Below are 24,177 nucleotides of genomic sequence, written 5' to 3' on the forward strand. Positions count from 1 at the left end.
TGGAAAAAGGTCTAGTTCACTGGTAAAACAGAAAAAGAGAAAAGGGTTTGCGTAAAATGTTGCATAATTTTTCCAATATTTTAACCACCTTACAATATTACATTCAAGCACATTTCTTTACAAACGCTTTGAGAATCGGTTTAACTACAAAGAATCGGCTCACAAGAATGATTCAAACCAGAATCGGACATCACTAAATAGTTTTAACGTTGCTTTCCCTGTCTGGTTGTTTCTAGAAATGTCATTATTTTTATAATTCTTCTTATATTGTGAATCATTTCAATTATTAATCATGCATTCAGTTTCTTCAAATTAGATTTTAAGGATATAGATCAATAATGCATAAAATCTAGTAAACAGTTTTTAATTTTTTATCTTCTTAAACACTTAAAAAGTCCAGTAAAATTTTATCCACCCCTATTTACAAAAGCTTTCTGTTCTAAACAGAGTGTTTGCTAAAATTATTTTACTTCGGCTGCTTCTTTTGCACAGCACAAACTGAAAGTGAGCACTGCCCCCTAGTGATCAATGTATGTCCTAATGGCAAAAGTGGTACCTGACAAATACATCTTCACATTTTCACCACATAGATCTAAGATCAAGTAATGAAAAATATCAATTTAGTGCTTAGGAAGCTAAACAAATAAACTTACGTTTTCCATACAGTTCATATTTTGGGTATATTGATTTTGAAGCTTGTAACCCCCGATAATGAATTGCCCTTCACCATTTTGCTGTTGAGAATGTAAAGTTGATGTTTACTTTTTTAGCCAAATAAATTTAAACTCAGTATTTCACAACTCCTGACATTTAATCATAGAAAATGTTCCCTGTCTTAGGTCAGTTAGGATCACTACTTTACTTTAAGAATGTGAAATGTCAGAATAATAGTAGATATAATTATTTACTTTAGCTTTTATTTCTTTCATCACATTCCCAGTGTGTCAGATTTTTATATACACTTTGTTAGTATTTGGTAGCATTGCCTAAAATTATTTAACTTGGGTCAAACGTTTTGTCTCTTCCACAAGCTTCTCACAATAAGTTGCTGGACTTCTGTCCCATTCCTCCAGACAGAACTGATGTAACTGAGTCAGGTTTGTAGGACTTCTTGCTCACACACGCTTTTCATTCTGCCCACAAATTTGTCTATCAGATTGAGGTCAGGGTTTTGTGGTGGCCACTCCAATACCTTGACTTTGTTGTCCATAAGCCATTTTGCCACAATTTTGGAGGTATGCTTGGGGTCAATGTCCATGTGGAAGACCCATTTGTAACAGAGTTTTAACTTTCTGGCTGATGTCTTGAGATGTTGCCTCAATATATCCACATAATTTTCCTTCCTCATGATGCCATCTATTTTGTGAAGTGCACCAGTCCCTCCTGCAGCAAAGCATCCCCACAACATGATGCTGCCACCCCCATGCTTCATGGTTGGGATGGTGTTCTTCAGCTTGCAAGCCTCACTCTTTATCCTCATAACATAATGATGGTCATTATGGCCAAACAGTTCAATTTTTGTTTCATTAGACCAGAGGACAAGGCATGTCCCTACCAACATTCAGAAAATTGGATTTGTCCCAACCTACATTTGGGCCTTTGCACCACATAGAAAATACTTGAACTTTATACTGTTTTTATTTTCATTGTAATGAATAAAGCTTCTCAGTATTATTATTCTTGTGTAAATTATTGTCCAACCTCTTCTGAAACATAAGTGCATAAATGGCATAGTCACGTGGCACCTGTTACTTTTCTCAGCACTGTTCAAGATGCACCAATCTAATTTGTTTGCAATTATTGCAGAAAGGTAAGAATATTAATGGTCGTCAGCTGGGTGGCACAGTATTCTGTATCAAATTTTGTGATATATTAATTGTGCTAATTAAGTTGCCGGATGATTTGAATGAGTCATCAGCAAAATGCAAAGAGCAGAAGATTCTTGACACGCTTCTGATATGTGTGTGTTTCATGATAACAGGTGTGTGTGAAAGAGTCTAGCAAGCAGCTTGCCAAAATGAGTCAGTCAACGTCAGCACAAGAATGTTTGCATTTTTTATGAATATTTTATTTTTCTGCACAAAATGTATCACAAACATTTGGCCAAGTTTTATTTTGTTCTTCGGAGAAGAAAAAATCAAAACAAATAGGACTACTATTTACAAAATGTCTTGGATTTAATTGTTTTCTCGATGTAGATTGGAAATTGTATTTGATTTTGACATTACTCTTAGGTTTAATCACATATTTCCGTTGCATTATACAAGTTTATTCCACCTCGCATTTTTCCTCCATGTCATGCAGTTGTAGTGGTCAATTTCTAAACAGTTTATTCTTCACAATTAAAACAAAAACAAATTTTTTATATGGTGGGGCAGAGAAATAGGAAATGAGACTTGTTCTGGAGGAAATAATGTTATTTCGTCTATATTATCAGACTGATTTCTCTTGCATTTTCTTAAAACCTACAATTTGAATATTATCCTCCTTGCAATATGTCCCTACCAACATTCAAACCAAACCTACACCCTTGTCTGAATGACAAATAAATAAATACTATAAGCCATTGACCAATTGCTAATACATTGTTGCGATAAAATAAAAGACAGCAAACAAAACAAATGGCAATAAGCTTTTTATTTAAACATTAAGGCAGTGTCTTTTTTTCTGTTTGTTTAAATTTTACACTGCTATACACAAAGCTTGCTGGTGACCATGTTGAAATACAACAGTGTGAATATCAATTTTGCAGCAAATCACATAAATATGTACATCCTTTTAGGTCTATTTACATGCCTTGCTATGATACAGTGGGTCTTTATAAAAAAAAAAAGAAAAAAGAAAAAAAGGAATATGAACAAATGGTTGTACAAAAGAGATGTCACCCAAATACCCACTTAACGGTAATATTAGCACCTCTTAAGAATGGGAAGGTTGTTTTACCGTCTCTGTCCTCTTAATTTCTTTTATGTTTGGTTCATTTGCGTTTGATTACAAATGAAATAGCCTCATCTAAGGAAAGTGAAATACTGTCCTCAGTAAAAAGGTCAACTGACAAGAAAAAAAAAAGAAAACTCAATCAAACAGTCATTATACAGTAAAAAGTGGGGCTTGCTATACAAGAAAACACTGGATTTTAGAGTGACTTTTCCACTACATACAATACTGTCTGGAGTGATATGTCAGTGCGAATCTCAAAATCAGAGCAATCTGGGATGTTACCGTAAATGTTATGGTTTTAAAATATACTGTTTGCACAACCTGTCCGAAAGCAGAAGGTTGTTGATGAGAGTGTATTTGGGATTGAAGTGAATGAAGATAAAGCCCCATTTTACAAAACCACACTAGGTAGTGCACTAAAACAGTCCTCGACCACTAGACCAAAGAAAAGAAAAATGCCCCAAAACCCACAGTTGAAATATCATCTTTTAATTATTTTCCAAAAATATCCCAAGAGTTCAAGTCTGAAGAACACAATAAGTATTGCAATTTGAACTGTTATAGATAGTAAAAACGAGTGACAAAAGTCAAACAATACGAATTAAAACATTTCAATATATCTAATATGCATGCGAAACAATTAGTAATCCCACAGAGGTGATAAGACAGACAGCTCTTCATGAGAGGAGACAACTTTCAACAGTTAACTTTCATCACAAAAGTCTCTTCTTTACAGTGTGCCTGTGGACAAATTGTACAGCCATGGCATAACGTGGACAAAATAAATGAATAACTAATATATATATATATATATATATATATATATGTATGTATATATATATATATATATATATATATATATATATATATATATATATATATATATATATAACAAAGTTATCACTTTAGAAATGTTTGTCACTTAATGTGGCACTTAACACTAGAATTACTTTTAAAACTGTACAAAGTAAGGGATTACATATTATATGAGGCGTGGCATGTTGTCACCTCTTTATTATCTAGAATATATCTCCTCAAATGAGCGCATAGGAAAACAAACCTACTACGATCATGCACCCGAACCCTTTTTTTCAACCACATGGAGCAAATGTAAAGCAGCTCTCAGTGTTTGTAATGTCAAAGGACTGGCCAGACAGCATGACTTTTCATTTAAGCAACAGATTTATCAAACTTCAGGTATGTTGGGACATTCAGAGAGGGTTGAGAGGACAAAACCTGATAAAGCAGCTTCCCTCTAAAGACACATCCACTCGCTCAACTCTCAACTTGTGATTGACACAAGAGAGTGGAACACTTTGCAAGGTAGGTGACCAAACACAAACAAATCAACAAAATACTGTATAAGAAAATGAAAATAAATGCTGTGTAAAAAGTTGCATTCAAGTCAGTGTCCTTTAAAAGACACAAACATGAACCATTGGCTGACTAAGTGCTTAACTCATTACATATAAAAATGACAACAAAAATATCAAAATAACACATGCAAACATGGTTCATGTAAATACAAAAACAATTAAAAATAGTGATGAGCTCAAAAAAAGGTCTCCCATCAACTATCACACAGAGATAATGAAAGATACTGAAGGATTGGTCAGCTAGAGTCATGTTCGAGTCTCAACAGGCTCTTCCAAAAAAAAATATTTAAAAAAAAAATTGAAGTTATGATAACAAATATAAACAGTATGTGTACCCTGTGAACCAATGGTATGGCCTACCATGTAAACTCTCTGCAATGGCAATATAAGAACAGACGTTTACAGGATAAGATGAAATTAAACTAAACCACTGCTTAAAAACCTTCGCAGTTTAGCGCAGATCTCGGCTAACCTGTCTCGCTAAAACCATTTCTATTAATTGCCACATTTCTTCACATACACGGACTCATTGTCATTTGAAAATGCAACAACCCTCCCAGACTGCAAAACTAAAGGGATAGATCGGCCAAAAATGAAACTGTCAATTACTCACTCTCATGTTTTTCTAAACATGTATGTCTTTCTTTCTTCCGTAGTACACAAAAAGAGATGCTAGGCAGAATGTCAGTCACCATTCACTTTCATTGTATGGAAAAAAAGAAGCAGTGAAAGTGAATGGTGACTGAGGCTAACTTTCTGTCTAGCATTTCTTTTGTGTTCCATGGAGGAAATGGGTTATGAACAACACGAGAGTGAGCAAATTATGGCAGAAAACTATCCCTTTAAGAACAGAAATATAGGGCTGTAGCTTCATATAACCTTCTTGTGCACATGAGAACTAAGAGGGAACTAAGATATACATGTGTGGTTCTTATATTTCTGAAGAGGATTTATCCAGCCTTTGCATTAAGATACACACACGCCCACAAACACACACAACATAAACAATTTGCAGTTATACTACAGTACAGGAGTGTGTGTGTGTCCTGAGCAGTCTAATGAGGAATGCTCCAAAGATGCATCAACACAACCGATGAGTCAACGTTGATAAGGCCAGCAAGACAACACAAATGTAAGTATATGTGTATAGAAAAAAAAAAGACTAAAAAGTGATATTTCCTACAAGTCCTGGAGGGATGGCACACGTTAATACAAGTGTGCACATTCACAAACACAAACACAGACACATCAACACACCTGTATGGAGCCAAAGTAATGCACTTTGTCTAAGTGCATGTGTGCTAGGGGTGGATTACAGGAGTGTGATGGTTGTGTCTGTTTGTGCATGTATTAACGTGTGTGTAGAGATATCACAGAGGACATGTGCATGTATCTGATCATTTTCTTCCATAAAAACGGTCAGTTTGAGCATAGATAGGCATCTGTACCTGTAAGTGTGTGTATCCTTGACTTTGGGTGTCAATATGGATATGAGTACATCTGTGTATGTTCACAAGCATCCCTGTTTACATTAAGTTTCTGTTCATAAAGCAGCAATCGTTCAGTCGCTTAGTGTACATATAAGGTGTGTGAGAGAGTGTTCACTCGCTGTCAGACAAAGTCTCATATTGAGAGCAGAGCAGAGGTTTGGGTTCTTCTTCCCAGGTACGGGGTTGAGTCTGGCCCTGTGGGACCGCTGACACTCCCGTTTGCGTTGGGGAGGGAGAGGGTCCTGACATCATCCCACTGGGGAGACGCATCTGCATGGTCAGAGGATTACATGGGAATGGCGTGGGGCCTGCAAAGAAGAGGCACCCGATAACAAGGTCAGTAGGCAAACATGGATGTGTGTCTGAATGCCACTGATTGGTGTATCAAGTTTGATGACAGCATAAAAAATACACGTAAATTAAACTTGATAAATTAATATTATAATAGCTAATGCTAGTTAAACTAAATTTACATCAATACACCTAATAATCTATATCTGTAAATCTTAAAAGGATAATTTACCCAAAAATGAAAATTCTCTCTTCATTTACTCACACTCATGCCATCCCATACGTGTATGACTTTTTTTCTTCTGCTAATAAATCGTGACATCAAAAGTCCCTTAAGCATTAATGATTTCAAGCTCGATAGCACTTCCTAGCACCATCTACTACACTGACAATGCGTCAACAACTAGGAAGTGTAATCACGATTAAAATCATGATCATGCCTAGCAAATCTATGGCAAGATTTTCAGTAAAAAGGAGTTACATTTTGGTCTGTTCTCACCCCAAATCTAATTAATTAGATTTCTACAGAAGACATGGATTAAACCACTGGAGTAATATGGATTACTTTTATGCTGCCCTTATGTGCTTTTGGAAAATCACCATTTGGTCACCATCCACTTGCATTTAAATGACCTGCAGAGCTGAGATCTTCAAAAAACCTTTGTTTGTGTTCTGGTGAAGAAAGTCAGTCATACACATCTGGGATGGCATGAGTGTGAGTAAATGATGAGATAATTTTCATTTTTGGGGGAATTATTCCTTTAATTAAAAAACACACTGATAAACAGTATTTAACAAAATATTTATTTAGCAAGTAAAGGTGACATGCTGCACAGGGACTTTTGAGAACACTATTGAGGGATGACTCAAATGAGTTGTTATTTAAATTTAATTTGCTAAAATGAATTGGACTTCTCAATGTTACATGAGAGACAAACATTTTTGTTTTTATTTGTGATTTAACACCATGCCAGCTACCAAGTCTATTTTCATTGCAAAAATGAGTAATGAAAGGGTACAGTGATTAAAACCTCTATACATTTTTTTTATCTACTCAAACTGATTCTGGACTGAAAAATCGTTTTAAAAGTGTCATAATATTTTTTGTAGGAAAGGACTTTTGATTATTTCTGAATCTCACTCGGTTGTGTTCAATACTATGCAACCGCTATGTCATTTTATGTCACCATTACTACATTGTTACTTGTAATAAAAAAAAGAAAGAAAATAGCTTGTTATTGGTAAAGGCTTTTAATCAGCTATTTAAAACTACAAAAAAATTTTGTGAGCATGTGTTGCTACTATTGAACTAGCTTCTCCCTTGCACTGTGTACCTGTAGATGAGGGTCTGTCCTCCCACACTCTGTTGGTGAGTGGGGTGTGACGGTTGCTGTCTCCCTCAGAGTGGACGGAGGACACAGAAGAAGGTCTCTCACCCCCACAGAGACCAGGAGACTTAGTCTTGCGACCATTAGAGCGCCCACTTCCTTTGGATTTTCCTACAAGAACAAGCATGCATATTAGACAGACCAACAATTGAGACATCTGAAAGTATCCATGTTTTGTTTTAAATATCAAAGTAAACAGTGTTTTGACATCAACAACTATTCACCACCATTAATCCATGCTGCACCTTAAGTGACATGCAAATCACTGAAACTGGCCTTGTACTTCACAAACACATTTTGTATATATAATGGGACCCCCTGTTGACTTCCATTGTTTGTTCTTTAAATGGACCATCCCACTAACTCTTGCAGACACAGTTTGCCAATTTTGATATGTGAATTAATAAATGTTTTATTACTTTTGGAAACCACAATGTATGTCCTTGAAGTTTCAGGATTTATTATTTTTTGTAGGGACATTTGGAAGGGACCAAGCCTTTCATACAAGCTGCTCTGAATGTGGTTTCATTTGGTGCACCTGGAAGGGAGTAGGGGTCTTCAGAACGCCCATCAGCTGCAGCCGGCGGCACTGCAGCAGCTGGCACACTCATCGAGTTAACAGGGTTGGAAGGCGAACGATCGTCCATCTGGTCGTCATATTTGCCCATAAGGGCTTTTCTAATGATGGCCTCCAGACCTATAGTATTACCGCTTGACTCTGGAGCCGGGTGACTGCGCACACTCACAGGTCCTAAGGGAGACAATACAGTGGTTGTGTTAAAGGAACAGAAAAGTGTGAAGTGTTGGCTTTTTGACATCGTGTCTACACCGGAAGTGACCAATGACATTATGCTACATGCCAAGTAAGCATCTTAGATACTAATGGTATCTAAGAATGTTCACAAAGACCAATCAGCTGTAAGCTTGATACTAGACTTTAGCAAGAGTAAAATGGGTAAATATGTAACAAGCTTGATTTTCAATAGAAATTCATTAAAAATGATGATTTTTTTTTTATTGCATTTTTATTGATTCCATTCAACAAATTAAATAAACAAATGGTATGTGCACCTCTCCTGAAATGAGAACGCTCCAGCCCATTTCCATCCCCTAAGGATAATCTTTCTTCTGATCATAACCAGCCAGGACCCAATTCTTTAAGTACCCATCCCCTATAATGGCAAAATAGGGGCAAGAACTTCCTGTTCAATACAAAACCAAGGTGGGGCTCTCTCAAATGGAAGCGACCAATGAGCCAAATGTCTTAGACCGAATGCATAGTAATAAAACAAAATCTTGGGTAGGCCTAGCCCACCTTTGTCAATCGGCCTATGAAACTTTTTGAAATGTAATCTTCCTTTACTCCTCACCTTGTGTAACACAAGATCTTTATCAGATGATCTCAGAAATTTGTCCAGAATTGATCGGGGCCTGTGAGCTTGCTCAATTTACATCTTATGGCCTGTTATGTCGCACAAGCTCGGAAAGAGCCCATCGAGGAATTTCACCATATCCCGACCTTCTTTGTCCTCAGAAATTCCAACAATTGAGATCTTATTCTGCTGGTTAACATTTTTCCAAGTCCTCCAACTTGTCCCAGATGCGCTCCAAATCCACCTTGGTTGCTAGTGGATTAGCAGCTAATTCCCTCTCCGATCACTCCAGATATTCGATCCATTTCTCGACATCTCCCTCTACTCTTGTACCCACCTCAGTGAATTTCATCTCCATGGCAGTGATTCTCGCCGAATTTCCTTCACTTCTCCGGCCAAATCGTTCGGGTACTCATAGGGGGTCGTCAGCTTGAGAATGTTAGTGTCATTTAATGTCTCAAGAGCCCGAGGATTTTTAATTCTTTTACATTATTTCTTCCTAGAACAGTTAAGGATCAGGTTGTATCAAATCTCACCGGTTTACGACCTAAAAAGTATTAAAACTAGTAAAGTGCACAGTGCTCACCGTTCACACGTCCAAACCTCGCATGGTGTCATGTGAATCCCCGCAAAAAAGATGATTTTAATAAGTAGTCCAGAAACCAGAAAAATCATGAGCTTGCATTGACGTAATAGTAGTAAAATAAAATTATAATAAGAAAATTTGGCCACAAGAGGCAATCATCTGTGTCCAAGCAAATGTTTAGAAATAACCAAAATAATCTGAATTGACAGAAATGATCCAGTGGATGCCAAATTATACAAATTGAGTATATAAAAGCTGCTGAAAGCTGATTGGTCGATGGTGGCCATGTTTTTCAAAATATGCGACTGTCCTTATACTGTAGTTCTTGATGGCATCTTGGACAAAGACAGTGTATGCAAAATTCCAAATCGATTGGACCAACGGTTCCATATTTAGAGCCATTTTATTTATTTTTAAGAAAAATAATAAGACAGTCGGAACAAGTACAACAAGGTTCCTGCACCTTCAGTGCTTGGACCCCTAACTATGCAATCAATACCCACAATTGATATATGTAAATCATTTTAATTTTTTTTCTCAGCAATGGAGGAACTAAAGTGGTCGGAGAAGCTCTGCAGTGCATCAAAAATAAAAACAGCTCATTCGAGAACTGAAGGTACATTGTGCTGCAACAAATGCTTTCTGTATAAACCGTGCGATTGTTTAAAATGGGGCACATTTTTTTATCATGTGACCTGATGTGCCGATCATTTCCAGTGTAGACAAGGGATGTGTCTCAATAAGCTCTCTAGTTCCATAATCAGGGCACTGATCAGGGAGTCAGACATTTTTAGGGCTGTCTAAATCACAAAATCGTTCCAGTGCACTGAAACCTTCGCTCGCTAAAAAATCCCACAATGCACCGTAAAAACCATCATTGCTCACTATGTTCCCTTACAGGAAAGTACAAACCTTATTTTCTCTGTTTGTAATGTCTTTCATTTATAATTACCATGAAATTGAAACAATCTTTTAAATATTTGTTTTAAAAAGATGGTTTAAAATGCACTCCTATATATTTTTATTTCTTTAATTACACAATTTATTTGTTATAAAAACACTGTATGTTTGAATATCTTCAATGAATATGGACGATAGTGTAATTTATACAGCAATGGTGCTGATTAATAACAACTGCGCTTTAATGCACAAGCTCGTTAATGTGTCGCAGATGATTGAGTCATAAGTGTCCCAATGTTCAGTGGATGAGCATCCTTGCCAGTGCCCGAATTAGTGTTCACGATATACTGTTTCATGACATAGGGAGCTAGGGAGCTGATTGAGACACAGGAAAGGTGTGAAACATTGTTTAAACTGTCAAATATTTTCCAGTTTAGACAATCAGTTCACAATTTGTACTCAGTTTGTCTAAGACAGGTGGAGCTCCTCACCTGCATTCGTAGAGGCAGGCATGTTGAAGATTTCTGTCCCAGGTTGGCCCTGATCTAAAAGAGAGACAGGAAATTACAGGTTTAAGACCTTTCAGACAGCAACAAATACATACATATCAACACTGTGTTTAACCAGCTAATTTAATCCCTTAAACTCACTGAATTCAGCCTCGGTACCGACCACCATCTTCTTAATCATTTCCTTTTTGCTCTTAACAATGGCAGAGTTGCTCTCTGTCAGTTTACTGAAGAAGGCTGGTGGCTGAGAGCTGCTGGCTGGAGAACGAGATCCCATTCTGAGAAAGAAAGGTAGAGAGAATGAGCAATTAAAATACAGTATGACAATTTGTTTTGTGAGTGTGCACAAATGCATGTGCTTATTTGTTATACCCCTGCTCAGCTTGTTCATTGGGGTAGGTGGCCCCTGGTGTCTCAGGCTCTGAAACGGCCCCTGGTGGTGAAACTGGTTCAATACCATCTGCAGCCAGACTCACTGGAGATGCCTTCCTCTGAGGAGGAGACCTGCAACGCACAACCATCACAACAGCACTAAATACACATACATACCAAAATTCACAAGCCATTATTTAATATATAAGCTATGGAACTAAACAGGAACTTGATGACCTTGAATTGAATTCAGTGACTGCAGAATAACCACATTCTAATTTCCGTATTTTAACAAATGTTAAAATATTCTCTTGTTATGGAGTTGGTAATGTATTAGATAGCGTAGGATTGTCTGTCTTTGTACCTGTCTCTAACTCTCTCCCTCTCAGCAGCAGAGCCCTCGGGGGTGTAGCGTGCATTAGGATTGGGTTCTGTGGGGGTCTGCGCCTGGGGTGCACTGGGTGGACGCGTGAGATCCAGTACAGGAGAGCTGTGGTACCCAAAGACAGGCTGCAGCGCTGATTGGCCCCCAATTTGCCCTTGCTGTGACTGTCTTGTGTAGTCTTTAGTGATCACCTCCTGTAAAGAGAAGACATTCATCTGGCGATGTGCATGCAGTGGACAAATAAATGCTCACTACATATCACAACTAAATATGCACACAAATCACTGGAGCCAATGTTTAAATACACTATATGGTGAAGAGTATGTGGACACATTTCTTATTAATAGGTTTGGCTATTTCAGCAACACCCATTCATTAGTAACATGTTCATTGAATCAGGCACACAGCCGCGCAATCTCCTTAGACAAACATTTACAGCAGAATGGAGCGTACCAACTAGATCAGTAACTATCAAAATTACACTGTAATAGGATGCCACCAGTAAACTGGTAAACAGGGTCTGATGTAAAAGAACTGCACAGGCATGCTCAAAGCCCAGACCTGAACCCTACTGAACACCTTTGGCATGTTCTAAAAAAAAAAAAAGAAAAAAGGTTTAAGGATAAATTATGCGTAGTTTGTAAGAATGCTCCTAAGTGAAATTCTTGAAAAATTCTTACATTTTCATATTTTTTCTGAAGAACATACTCATACTCATTTTCAATAAAATGGCAGGCTTTGACATTGTCTTATTATACTAGCCTGCTCATGAGGTTGCTTTTTCTAAATAAAACAAATTCAAAACTTCAACACTGGTAAATAGTGTTCAAATCATTCAATAATATGGTAATAAACAATACACTGTATTGTAAAGCCACTTTTTATATGGCCTTATCAATGATTAACTCTTCTGCCTCAAGAATGTAATGTATTTTATTTATCTGAATATTTTGTATTTTATTTATATTTATATCTCTCTATATATATATATATATATATATATATAAATATAATTTTTTATATTTAAAAGATAACTATGTATAATTATTTCATCATTATATATTGAATTATTGTTATATGAGGGGCTTTCTCAGCAAATATTTGTATATGTGATTAAATGCGATTAATTAATAGGGACACCATGTAATTAATTCGAATAAAAATTGTAATCGATTGACAGCCATAGTTGTAATGCTTAATATGTGTCACCCTCCATCATTTTTAAGCACTACAAATTATGCACTAAAGTAAAAATGACAATCAATTAATTAAAATAATTATGTATATTGAAGATCACGGAGAGAGTGAATCTGTTTGAATTGACTAACATGATTGGTCACCACATTAAGAAGCTATAAAACAACATGTATTGTTTGAATTTCGTGAGAAAATGTGCATGGATTGAAATTGGTAATTAAAAATATCATAGAACACAAAACAATCAAAAATGTGTTTTGTTCTAAAATCACAATTCTACATTTAGAGCCACTTTGCGGCTTCCGACAAAGAGGAAAGATAAATAAAGATGTTATTTACAAATATATTTAAGATTTTTTTAATTTTTTTAGAATTTAAATTCTTACATTATTTTCTTTTTTAGGAAGTTTTTTCAGGAATAAAAAATATTCTTGACTTTCTTCTAAAGTTAGAAATTAAGAAGAAGAAAAAAAATGGTAGTTGAGAAGAATTTTCTTCTTAACATTTTGTGAATCCGGCCCATGGCCCCATCACCAAACATCAGTAACTGACCGCACTGATGTTCTTGGAAAAGTGGGAGAAAATTCCTGCAGCCGTGTTCCAACACAGAGTGGAAGCTGTTATACAAAGAAAGGGAGGTTCAACTCTCAATGAACACTCACGGTTTTGAAATGAACTGTTCAACAAGCACATATGGGTGTAGTCTTCGGGTGTCCACACACCTTTGGCCATATAGTGTGCATATCATTATATGACCTATTATGAGCTCACAATCTGCATTCTCACATACATTCAGACAGAAACACTTACACTGATGTGCTGGGCAAGCGTGACCACTCTCTGAGAGCCTTTCACTGCAGGGGACTGTGGCTGCTGACCTGGAGAGAGTCTGTCCTCAGACCCATACAGATGCTGTTCAAGTGCTTTCTGTTGAGCTGGAGAGGGGATGGGGAAACACACGCACACATACATGCACACAAACATGAACACCCACAGACAAGTAGGGGGAAAAAAACATGAAAGTTCAGTTTAGTATGGTGTAGAAAGGTCTGGTGTACTCTGAAGGTAAGAGCAGAGATGGGTGTGTAAGCGGTGCGGTCACACACAGGCTCTGAGATTACTCAATGACTTGCTCACATGTGTTTAGAGACCAAGCCAACATCATGGTGGTATCTTGCTATAGCTGAGAAAACAACAATGGGGGACAAAAACCAAACAAAAACAAAATGCATGTTTGTGACCCAGATAATATTTTCAGGAAAGTACTACATTTTATTAAAGATGTATCCCTTTTCTGTAGCTGAATGTTTCTACAAAGTTTATAAGGAGTACTAAGAGGGACAGGCATAGCTTTTGAACGGTTTTCTGAGGTATAGCACATGCAAATTTCATACTTTTTAGGTAACACTCAACAATAAGGTTCCATTTGTTAACGCATTAGGTATTATGAACAAACTATTAACAATATATTTGTAACACAATTTATTAAATCTTTGTTAATGTAACTAAATAAAAAAAAATGTAAAAAAAATATTGTTCATTGTTAGTTCATGTTAACTAATGTTAACAAATAGGACTCTATTGCAAAATCTAAAAAAAAAAATTAAGTCTTTTGCAGTTTAATAATCACATTATGAGATTTTATGAAACGTATCGATTTTTTAATTTGATTAATTGTCAAATTAAAAATTAATTTCCATCCCAAATCTCTGTCAAATTCCGTAACATTCCGTTTATTATAGCTAATGCAATTTTTTGTGACTGGATTCAGTGATTTCATCTGTGTTTTCCACATAGCGGTAATCATAAGGCCCTACATGTGGATACAGAGGTATAAGAAAACTAAGATCGATCGAACATTTTTAAAATTAATTGACATACTAAGATATAAGTTAATTAGAAGATGAATTTCATGTAGGAATACATGCAGTAGTCCCAACAAGCATTTTCTTATTTTAAATGAAACTGTGTTTTTTTTTTGTTGGTAGATCTTATTGAGTTGGTCATTTAAAAGTAGATCATCACACAAAAAAGTGTGGGCACACGCATGGATGGTCTCGGGATGCTTCACTGTTGGCACGACACAAAACGCATGGTAGCGTTCACCTTTTCTTCTCCGGACTATAGATTTTCCAGATGTCCCAAACAGTCAGAAGGGGGCTTCATCAGAACAAATAACTTTGCACCAGTCTTCTGCTGTTCAATCTTTGTACTTCCTGCAGAATTTCAGTCTGTCCTTAATATTTTTCTTGGAGAGAAGTGGTTTCTTTGCTGCCACAATGATTGGAAGCACTTCTTCCCTACTTTTATAGCAATCACTCTGCTCTTATAATCCAATCAGAATGATAGAGTGATTTCACCTGACTAGTACTCGTTCACACTTTCCCAGGTGCAGCTGATATGATTAGTGAAATTATGTTAGCTGGCCATTTTGAGCAAGGGCCAAAAAACAGTGAAATTTGGGATTTTGTGAAAAAGTTCATTTTTTTGGCCAATGAAGCTTTTTGCAATTATGTAAAATGCATCTGATAACTCTGCATAATAATGTAGAAAAAATGTGAATCAACAACACAAAAAAATGTGTGCGAAACAAAAAATGTAGGTCACTGCCAGTACTTTTGGCCACTATTGTCAGCGACACAATCAAACAATTTTTTATACTAAAATAATTTCTAGGACAAATAATTATTTTCCAGTATATTTAGGTATTTTTCTCATTTTCCATGACTGCAACACTGCATTGTGTCAAAGCAGTGTCAAAGAGAGTCAATTGCCTCTGCTCATCAAACCATTTCATGGGGTCTTTAAGACAGTACAACATATCAATGGACAGAACTTTTGGTCCTTGCAGTCTCAATTCCATTTGTGTTAAATTAAATATAGTGTTTACTTTGACTAAGGCATACTGGGTCTCTAAAGTAAATTGACTTAAGAAAATGTTAATTGTTGCGCGTTTCCATCCACTACGTAATACGCATTATCATGAGGGTGCCACCTCTTCAAAATGGAGCAGCTGAATGACCTCTCCCTGCTTTGGGGACTGTTTTATTTGCAAGATTGGAGCAAGCATCCATTTTTATTAAATGTATCCACTAGACAACGCAGAATAAGTGTAATATCTGATATAATGTGGGCTGAAATAGCCACGATGCGCACACACACCGCCAGTCTCCACATACCTGGGAGCGCCCGCTCTCAAAACTGTACTGGCGAATTGTGAGGACCCAATTTATCGACCAGCTGTGTGTTAAACACTTCCGAATGACAAGCGCTATGTTCAAAGATTCTGTGCCAAGGTTGGACTTTTTGGTGGGCTTGTGACATCAAGCTATCACACACACTCATAACACATGCACGAATGGTTAAAACACGTCATCCATCACTTTATTTTAACTAATGCGGAACTAAATTAAGCAAATTTAGAAAGTTTATTTGCATATCAAATGTTTCCATTCAGGATTTATTATGTGCAATCTGCTAATAATATACCCTGAATACAGGTGTATTTTAAGCACACCATTTTGTACATTTAGTAAAACCCTGTGTTCTGCATATGATGTTTACAAAATCTTGAGGGAACCGGCGATGCAATTTATGAGAAGATTTGTTAAACTGAAAGTTATTCAAATCCATTTCCTCATCCCTTGCTTTTCTCTCTTTGATTGCTTCATGCAGCTATCAAACTGCAATAGTGCCAGAGTGCCCTCCCTCCAAAAAGGAAATGAAACCAGAAGCAAACACGAAGAGCTATGAAATGTTCCCCAAATGGAAAAAAAGAAGGGGGAACACAACAGGCGAGCAGATAAGGAAGTTATGAAATAATCAGCAACCACATCACTGTTGAATGAATGGGCTCTTAAAGTTCACCTCAGGATCTCTCTCTGGTCTAGAAAAGCTGGCCTCATTCTGGACCGTTTGGGCACAGAGTGAGTTATCAGACCACTAAATCGTACGCCTGTGGCCATGACAGAGCAGAAGCTATAATCTTTTAATGAGCTTCAAGATTTAAATAGTGGAAGTTTGTACTGAAATTTGCAGAATCTCCCAGCAAAAGGTTTAATAAGTTTGCAATACAGGGTTAAGTGAATCGAAAGGGGAAGAAAACCTTTGGTGGTCTTTAAGTAATGCTTCAGATGCTATATAAAATAAAAAGCAAAAGGTAGAAGCATATTCAAAGAAAAACAATAATAAAATGATCCGAAAAGAAAGAATAATGGACTTATGAAACTGGGTTGATCCTGATCAATGCCAACCACACAAGCGTGCACTAGGCCACAGACGTAAGGGGCGGGGTTTGGGGGTGGATGGAGGGATGGAGAGGCATTGGGTGGATTGGTAGAGTGACGGGAAGGTGGCATTAACGGCCCAAAGGGGTCCCAGAGAGTCTTACCATCACAGGTGCCGTTGGTCGCGAGCGCACCAGTCTCTGGCATCGCCGCATCACAAGAAATTTGATGCATGATTATCGCGTTTATGAAGTTGGCCGCTGTCATAGTGGTCTTACCGAGTGCTCGAAGCTCGTGTTCCTGTATGGACATCACTTTGTTTTGAGTCTTTTCCCTACTTGACGCGCTGCTGATGCTCTCCCCACCGCGGGACGGGATGGAACTGCCGCTGCTGCTTTCAGGGGCCAGCAAGGAGTGCCCTCGACTTGGGGGCAGCCCAAGGTGGCCACCAGGAGACTGGTTGTAGAGAGAGGGGTATGCCCCACCTGCACCAGGGCTGGTCAGCCTGGGGTCAGACTTGGAAGAGATGTCCTGATGTTTTGAGAGACCACCACGCCCATGGCTTTTGCCACCATCTCTGCTCGAGTCTTTCGTATTTGGATCCGTACCAACTGGATAACCCTCGCTGAGTAAACCAGACCTCTGCAGGTGCCCGCTGAAGCTCTGGTAACGAGCGGAGCCTGGTGGCCTGAAGGAGGAGGTTGAGATAAACAAATTAGAGCTATTTATTTATTTTATTTATTTGGATTAGACATGTTTGACCAAAGTCCCTTTAAGGCAAGTAATTTCACTCAGAAGCCATCTAGGTTCATGGTTTGCTAGAAGATCATAGAGCTTCTTATCTACTTGAATGGGGAAGACTGAAATCTCCAAAACTTGTTTGTCAAGATTACACTTGAACAACATTTTCAAATACGTATTAAAATCTTACAACAATGGTCTCATTAACCCTGCTCAAATCACCCTAGAAACAATTTTTCTGGCTGGGCTAATGAGCAATTAAAAAGGCAGTTGGCTCTTTTAACTGAAAGGAAGGATGTTACAATTTCTTCCATTCATTTAGAAACAAGTGGCCCTCCCTGATTTAAATAACTGGCAAGTTTAACTAACTTTGAGATATCACATCAGAGTGCAGCCATCAGAAGGACTGCCAGTACATTAAGCAACTCTTTAGTAAGAACTTCATAAGGATACACTGTTTTAGAGACAGAGGGATCTATCATCTGACAGTAGTCTGAAGGGTAAAGACTCACCGCAGCACAGAGGGGCTGTTGTGCTCCGAGTTGGGCAGGCTCTTTGAACTGGTGTTGTGCAGGACGCTGGGTCTCTGCTGCAGGCTGTCCTGGGGCCGGGGGGAAAGCGGGGATGACTGGTGACTGTATGGATGGGACGGGGGACGAGAGCTGCTGCCTGTCTGTTCTGGTGCTCCTGGGCAGACAAGAACACACACAAAGGTGAGCAAGAGCATGTTTAGAAATAATAAATATACTTCAGCTGTATACTGAGGGTGTGTGCACTCACCAGGTCTCCATATAGGGGCGTGCTCCACGTTACCGTGACAAAGGGACTTGTCCCGTTCTCTGTCCCGATCTTTATCTCGCTCTCTGTCTCGCTCCCTGTCCCTCTCACGCTCTCTTTCTCGCTCTCTATCTCTCTCACGATCCCGCTCTCTGTCTCTCTCCCTCTCTCGTTCTCTTTCCCTCTCTGAGGACGCCGAACTGCCTTGGATCTTGCTCATGTGAGATGCTCCCACTGTTAATAGAGAAACATTTAAGAAATGAATGGCACTTATACAGAGGCTTATAAATCACTGTCATTATATCTGTTAGGATGCGTGTTTGAGAGTTAGTACAGCTCTGTACCTGGTGAGATCGGAGAAGTGTTGTAGGGTCCGCAGGGGAAGGCTGTAGAGGTTCCTGAGATGTACGTGATGCGATCCATGGGAGACGTTCCTGCAAACAAAAAATAAATAAATACACCACTGAGGATCAATAAAGTGTGTGTGTGTGTATGTGGGAGAGAGAGAGAGAGAGAGAGAGAGAGAGTATTGACGCCACAGTGAGTACATTAACATATGACCACCCACATACACATCAACATATAGTGTGCACCCAGAAAGTATTCACAGTGCTTCTCTTTTTCCAAATTTTGTTATGTTACAGCCTTGTTCCAAAATGGATTATATTCATTATTTTAAATACATTACATATAAAAAAAACTAAAAATCACATGTACATAAGATCTGAAAAGTGAAGCGCAGTGAATACTTTCCAGATGCACTGTATTCAGTGTTCAACAACTTGACTGTACTTTGACAGCTGTTATGTTGAGAAAAGCATAGATATGCCGCATATGCCGTATACAATATTTATTGCCCAATGTAATTCAAAATACTTGTTTTCAGTTTTAAAGTTTAATTACATTTTATCATAAAAAACTGCATAAATCATATTATATCTGTATATATCAAATTAATTTATAGAATATCAATCAAATTAAAACACAACAATAATTTCAACATTACTTTTCACCATTGCATTATTTTTATCTAATCAGATCCTCACAGCACAACCCTAAACTGGAGTTATTTAAAAAAATATATATATATTATCAAATACAGTGCTGCACAGTATTAATGATAGTTTTGCAGACATTCAATGTAAAATCACCCTGTTTAATTCTGAGGGACAGAGAGAGTGGAAAATGGTCGAGCATAAATGAATGAGTTTTTAGTGCAAGAAATCTGGATTTAACATTGAGTGAACTCAAAGGAATATTCCAGGTTCAACAGAAGTTAAGCTCAATCAACAGCATTTGTGGCATAATATTTATTAACACATAAATACATTTTGAGTTGACCCTCCTTTTCTTTAACAAAAAGCAAAAATATGGGTTTCAGTGAGGGGCACCATAAAATGGAAGTGAATGGGGCCAATCCACAGACGTCAAAATACTCACTGTATCAAACGTTTAGCCACATGACGTGAACAATATAATAACATGATTTAGTGCAATAAAACCACTTACTAACCTTTTCTGTATAAAGTTATATCCAATTTTACAACTTCGTTGCCATGACGATGTAACGTCAACAAACCCTAAAAGCCCTAAAATGACTGTAAAATGTATTATTTAAATAACTTTACAGCTCAAATAATACATCCATTTTAACAGAAGAATTAATGTAAGTGCATTAAAGAATTAAAAGCTTCACATTTCAACGATTAAACCCTCGAAAAATTGTCCCCATTCACTTCCGTTGCAAGTGACTTGATTTTTGCTTTTTCAAAGAAAAGGAGGGATGAGTAGAAATTTATTTTTGTGGTGATCAACATTATGCCACATATGCTGTATACTGAGCTCAACTTGTATTGAACCCAGAATATTCCTTTAAGGGAACAATATATGAAAATGTAAGGTATGGCCTCTTAAAAAAATAAAACACACACACCTCTGGGTGTGGGTGAGTAGGCTAAGTTAATAGACTGTTCTTGAGGTGTGAGTCCTCTGAGCAGGTCAGGTCTCTGGGCAGCCATGGCAGCAGGCCACTGGTGCATCTGCTGGGACGTGATGTAATCTGTCATGAGCGTGCGTCTGTTGTCTATAGCTGCTGTTTCAGCAAAACCTCTGATCAGGTAGGGAGGGTAGGGGTGAGGGTAGCCAGGTGCCGGGGCCAGGTGGCGGGGCAGGTAATATGCTGTTGTGAGGGAGAAAATCAGACCACCAAATACAGACTGTTTATTAGAGCAAGTTGCCTAACAGAAACACAATATTTGTACTGCTGAATTGCAAGTGTGTGCAATACCTGGGTCTATAGGGATGCCCCTGGGCAGAGTTGCCGGGTCAAATGGCAGAGAGATCTGCCCACGGTACATTTCTGTTCCCAGCCCCTGCAGGATCCTCTCGTAGGCCAAAGAGGCTGTGTGCTCACCCACTGTGAGTGGAGACTTGGTAGAGCTAACCTCTCGAGGGGAGGGAGTGGCTTTTCTCTCCTGCTGCTGGGGCTTACTAGAGCCTAACACAGAGGAAAAGTGTTTTAAAATTCATTACACTCACAACAGCTTTACTAACAGTCCAAAATTTAGACACACATGACTCAATGTCTTGCTCTTGTGATTTTAAATGCCTTTTGCTCTAAAGATCATTATGTTCCCTTTCTTCACTTATATTTGAGTTACTTCATGATTTTTATGATATTACTCTAAAATGTGGAAATAAAGACTGGGCTGATGTGACTGGTAGTATATTGACATAGCTATGAGTTAAGTCATGTATAGTACAATATAATGTAGTTTTGAGCTGCTCTGTATCAGATGAAGCAAGTTACTGGTTGTATATGCTACCTTCATGTGGTCGCAGGGAGGTTTCTCTACTGGACATCAGAGAGGCTCTATGTGAGGGTGGAGGGTAGCCGGATCTTTTGTGGTCCTCGTAGCTCACAGGACTGTGGTGGGCTCTGCTGCTCTGCTCTCCCCCTAGCGAAAGCGGAGAGGCACGGGACATAGAACTGGGGGTGCTGACCACGGCACTGGGTCGGGATTTGCTCCCCCCATCCTCGTAATGGGCCCTTTCAGACCCTCTGTGCTCAGGCCTGAGCTCTATATGAGGGGCCAGTCCAGAGTAAGGCCGAGGGGAGCTGGCTATGATGGAGCGCACATCATGGCGCTTGGATGAGCCAGTGGGCTCCTGTTTCAGAGGTGTGCCCTGTAGAGACAGTTCACATTCAGCAATAGTATTCATAAGGGATGTACAGAAGTACTACTGAAAAGTCAGAAGGTTTCCTGAATGACAAGTCGACTGATCTTTCTTTAGAAAGCCCTGTATATTAGACTGGTTTAGGGTTCACCTGACACAGATTGGATGCATTTCATAGGTGCCGTACATATGAGATGCATTCTTGCTTTCAAAAACAGATAGACAGAGTGCAATATATTATTATTATTATTATTATTATATACATCAAACTTCAACTTAAAGGGTCATGAAACCCAAAAATAAAACTTTTTGAGATGCAAACATTGATGTACATGTAGCACTTCATTGAAATAAATTACAGCACTTGGTTAAGTGGTTAAATTGACATTATTATGAGCCATTTTATTCAACCAATTTAAAAACTAAAGTTGAAGCACAAAATCAGTGATTGTGTCTGATGATGTGACTGATCAGAGACTACTGCACATTATCAGATATATACATGAGAAGGAACGTTTCCATCAAATCCATCAAAAAGTTAACTGCGCTGAACCTAATCACATACTTATTTAGTAAACACAGATACTGTGCCTACTTTAGTTCTTTTTATGTGAAACAAAGAGCTTCTGTTACTTTCGCTGCCCTTGAGTAATTCACATTTTCTCTTTACGTCGTTTAGTTGACTAGAAGTGATTACTCATAATTTTTCAGTAATCCCGTATTTTAGTTTCAGCTCTGTCATTACTTGCGTTGTAAATATTAATTTATTTTATTTTTATCAAAATGATCATGCTTGCTTTCATTTGTTGGCAAGAATGGGTATGCTAAGGGAACAGACAGCAATCAAGTACATATGCAGAGACAGAAACAAGCAAGAATATTGAGCACACTCTCTGATGTCCTCACTCTTATTACATTGTGAGGACCGTGGCTCAGAGACATTTTGAAATGTCTAAACAATCCAGTTGTTGCTGAATGCTCCACAAACTGCCCAAAGCTACTTGCAAGAGAGGAAAGAGTGCTTTAAACACTCGAGTGCCTGTCTGTATCTCCATGCGCTTTATTTGTGAACACAACAGCAGCTCTATACAGATGTAGACCAGTGTGCATTGTGTGGAATCAGAGGATTTAAAAAAATACTAGAGTCAGTACAGAGCCAGAGTCCTAATTTATACAACATGTCAAACCTTTAACCCAAGTTTGAAAAATAGCCCAATGAGTGCCAAGAGTCTACTTATTAGGCACTTAGCTAAAAGACATCAGTGACTTCTCATGGACAGAATTGTAATTTACCTGAGTGATGGAGCCCTCTTTCGGCTTGCCTATCACGACTCCCTCAGGAGGGATCAGGTGTATGGAACGTCCTCCCTCTTTGACGGTTGGCACCATGCCCTCATGAGAGCGTGATTTAAGAGGATCAGTGGGCATGCTAAGCCCACGGGGTGATGGGGATCCTTCTCTTTTCATCTGTTTGCCCTCCCGACGCAAATAATCATCCCGTGGGATACCTAAGAAAGAAAGAGAGAGAAAGGAAATTAATAAATGTTGTATGCCAAAATCAGCCGCACTCTGGTAAATCTAATCAGTTCAAAATGCAGCCTTTGTTTCTCTGTGATCATGCTGACCTTGCGATATGGATCCACGCATGTTGTGGGGATGAGGACTATCCCGTTCATGAGGCATTGCTCGACTCATCAAGCCTGTGGCAGAGAGAAAGGGTAGTTGATGAAATGCACATCAGAAGAAGTGAGATTTGTAAACTTGTTTAGTGTGATTGGAACTGCGCTGTTCAACTAACTGTCTGTCATGTCATACAGTACAATAGCCACTCTGCACCACCACCAAAGAGCTGTTCCCGTCATCTGAGGTCTGGGCACAACACAAATGATGCGCTCAGTTTAAAACAAAAAGGCATCTGAATCTGTGTTAGTTGGTGTCAAATTGTGGCTAAATTGGACTAGTTTCTTTTCTTCTTTTTCCCTCCCCTTTTTTCCCCAAATTGGAATGCCCAATTCCCAATGCTCTCTAAATCCTCATGGTGGCAAAGTGACTCGCCTCAATCCGGGTGGTGGAGACAAAAATCTCAGTTCCCTCCGTGTCTGAGACAGTCAATCCACGCATCTTATCATGTGGCTTGTTGAGGGTGTTACCGCAGAGACCTAGCGTGTGTGGAGGCTTCATGCTATTCTCCATGCCATCAATGCACAACTCACCACGAGACCCCACCGAGAGCGAGAACCACATTATAGCGACCACGAGGAGGTTAACCCAACATGACTCTACCCACCCTAGCAACTGGGCCAATTGGTTGCTTAGGAAGCCTGACTGGAGTCACTCAGCATGCCCTGGATTCGAACTTGATTGGACTTGTTTCTAAAATTAACAGGAAATAACTTAATATCTGTTGTATGAACGTGACAATTCAAGAGTCTCAACTGTTAGTAAATAT

At 38.4% G+C, this 24,177-nt stretch overlaps 1 protein-coding gene across 1 annotated transcript in view; it reads right to left on the reverse strand.

Annotated features, from left to right (window-relative positions):
• Positions 1-3,819: 3,819 nt before the first annotated feature.
• Positions 3,820-24,177, reverse strand: part of LOC127630694 (nuclear receptor corepressor 2-like) — a 168,849-nt gene continuing 148,491 nt past the window's right edge. Inside the window, exons 32-48 of the mRNA XM_052108404.1 lie at positions 23,354-23,428; positions 23,022-23,236; positions 21,377-21,737; positions 20,839-21,048; positions 20,485-20,730; positions 18,896-18,985; positions 18,555-18,785; positions 18,287-18,461; positions 17,312-17,721; positions 13,618-13,742; positions 11,590-11,804; positions 11,226-11,357; positions 10,995-11,131; positions 10,836-10,889; positions 8,024-8,236; positions 7,432-7,596; positions 3,820-6,114 (exon numbers count right to left, since the gene is read on the reverse strand). Of these exons, the coding sequence (XP_051964364.1) occupies positions 5,918-6,114; positions 7,432-7,596; positions 8,024-8,236; positions 10,836-10,889; positions 10,995-11,131; positions 11,226-11,357; positions 11,590-11,804; positions 13,618-13,742; positions 17,312-17,721; positions 18,287-18,461; positions 18,555-18,785; positions 18,896-18,985; positions 20,485-20,730; positions 20,839-21,048; positions 21,377-21,737; positions 23,022-23,236; positions 23,354-23,428 (3,251 nt within the window). The 3' untranslated portion in view covers positions 3,820-5,917. The remainder of the gene's footprint in view (positions 6,115-7,431; positions 7,597-8,023; positions 8,237-10,835; positions 10,890-10,994; positions 11,132-11,225; positions 11,358-11,589; positions 11,805-13,617; positions 13,743-17,311; positions 17,722-18,286; positions 18,462-18,554; positions 18,786-18,895; positions 18,986-20,484; positions 20,731-20,838; positions 21,049-21,376; positions 21,738-23,021; positions 23,237-23,353; positions 23,429-24,177) is intronic.

Source organism: Xyrauchen texanus, chromosome 37, assembly GCF_025860055.1.
Source record: "Xyrauchen texanus isolate HMW12.3.18 chromosome 37, RBS_HiC_50CHRs, whole genome shotgun sequence".
Taxonomy (NCBI): domain Eukaryota; kingdom Metazoa; phylum Chordata; class Actinopteri; order Cypriniformes; family Catostomidae; genus Xyrauchen; species Xyrauchen texanus.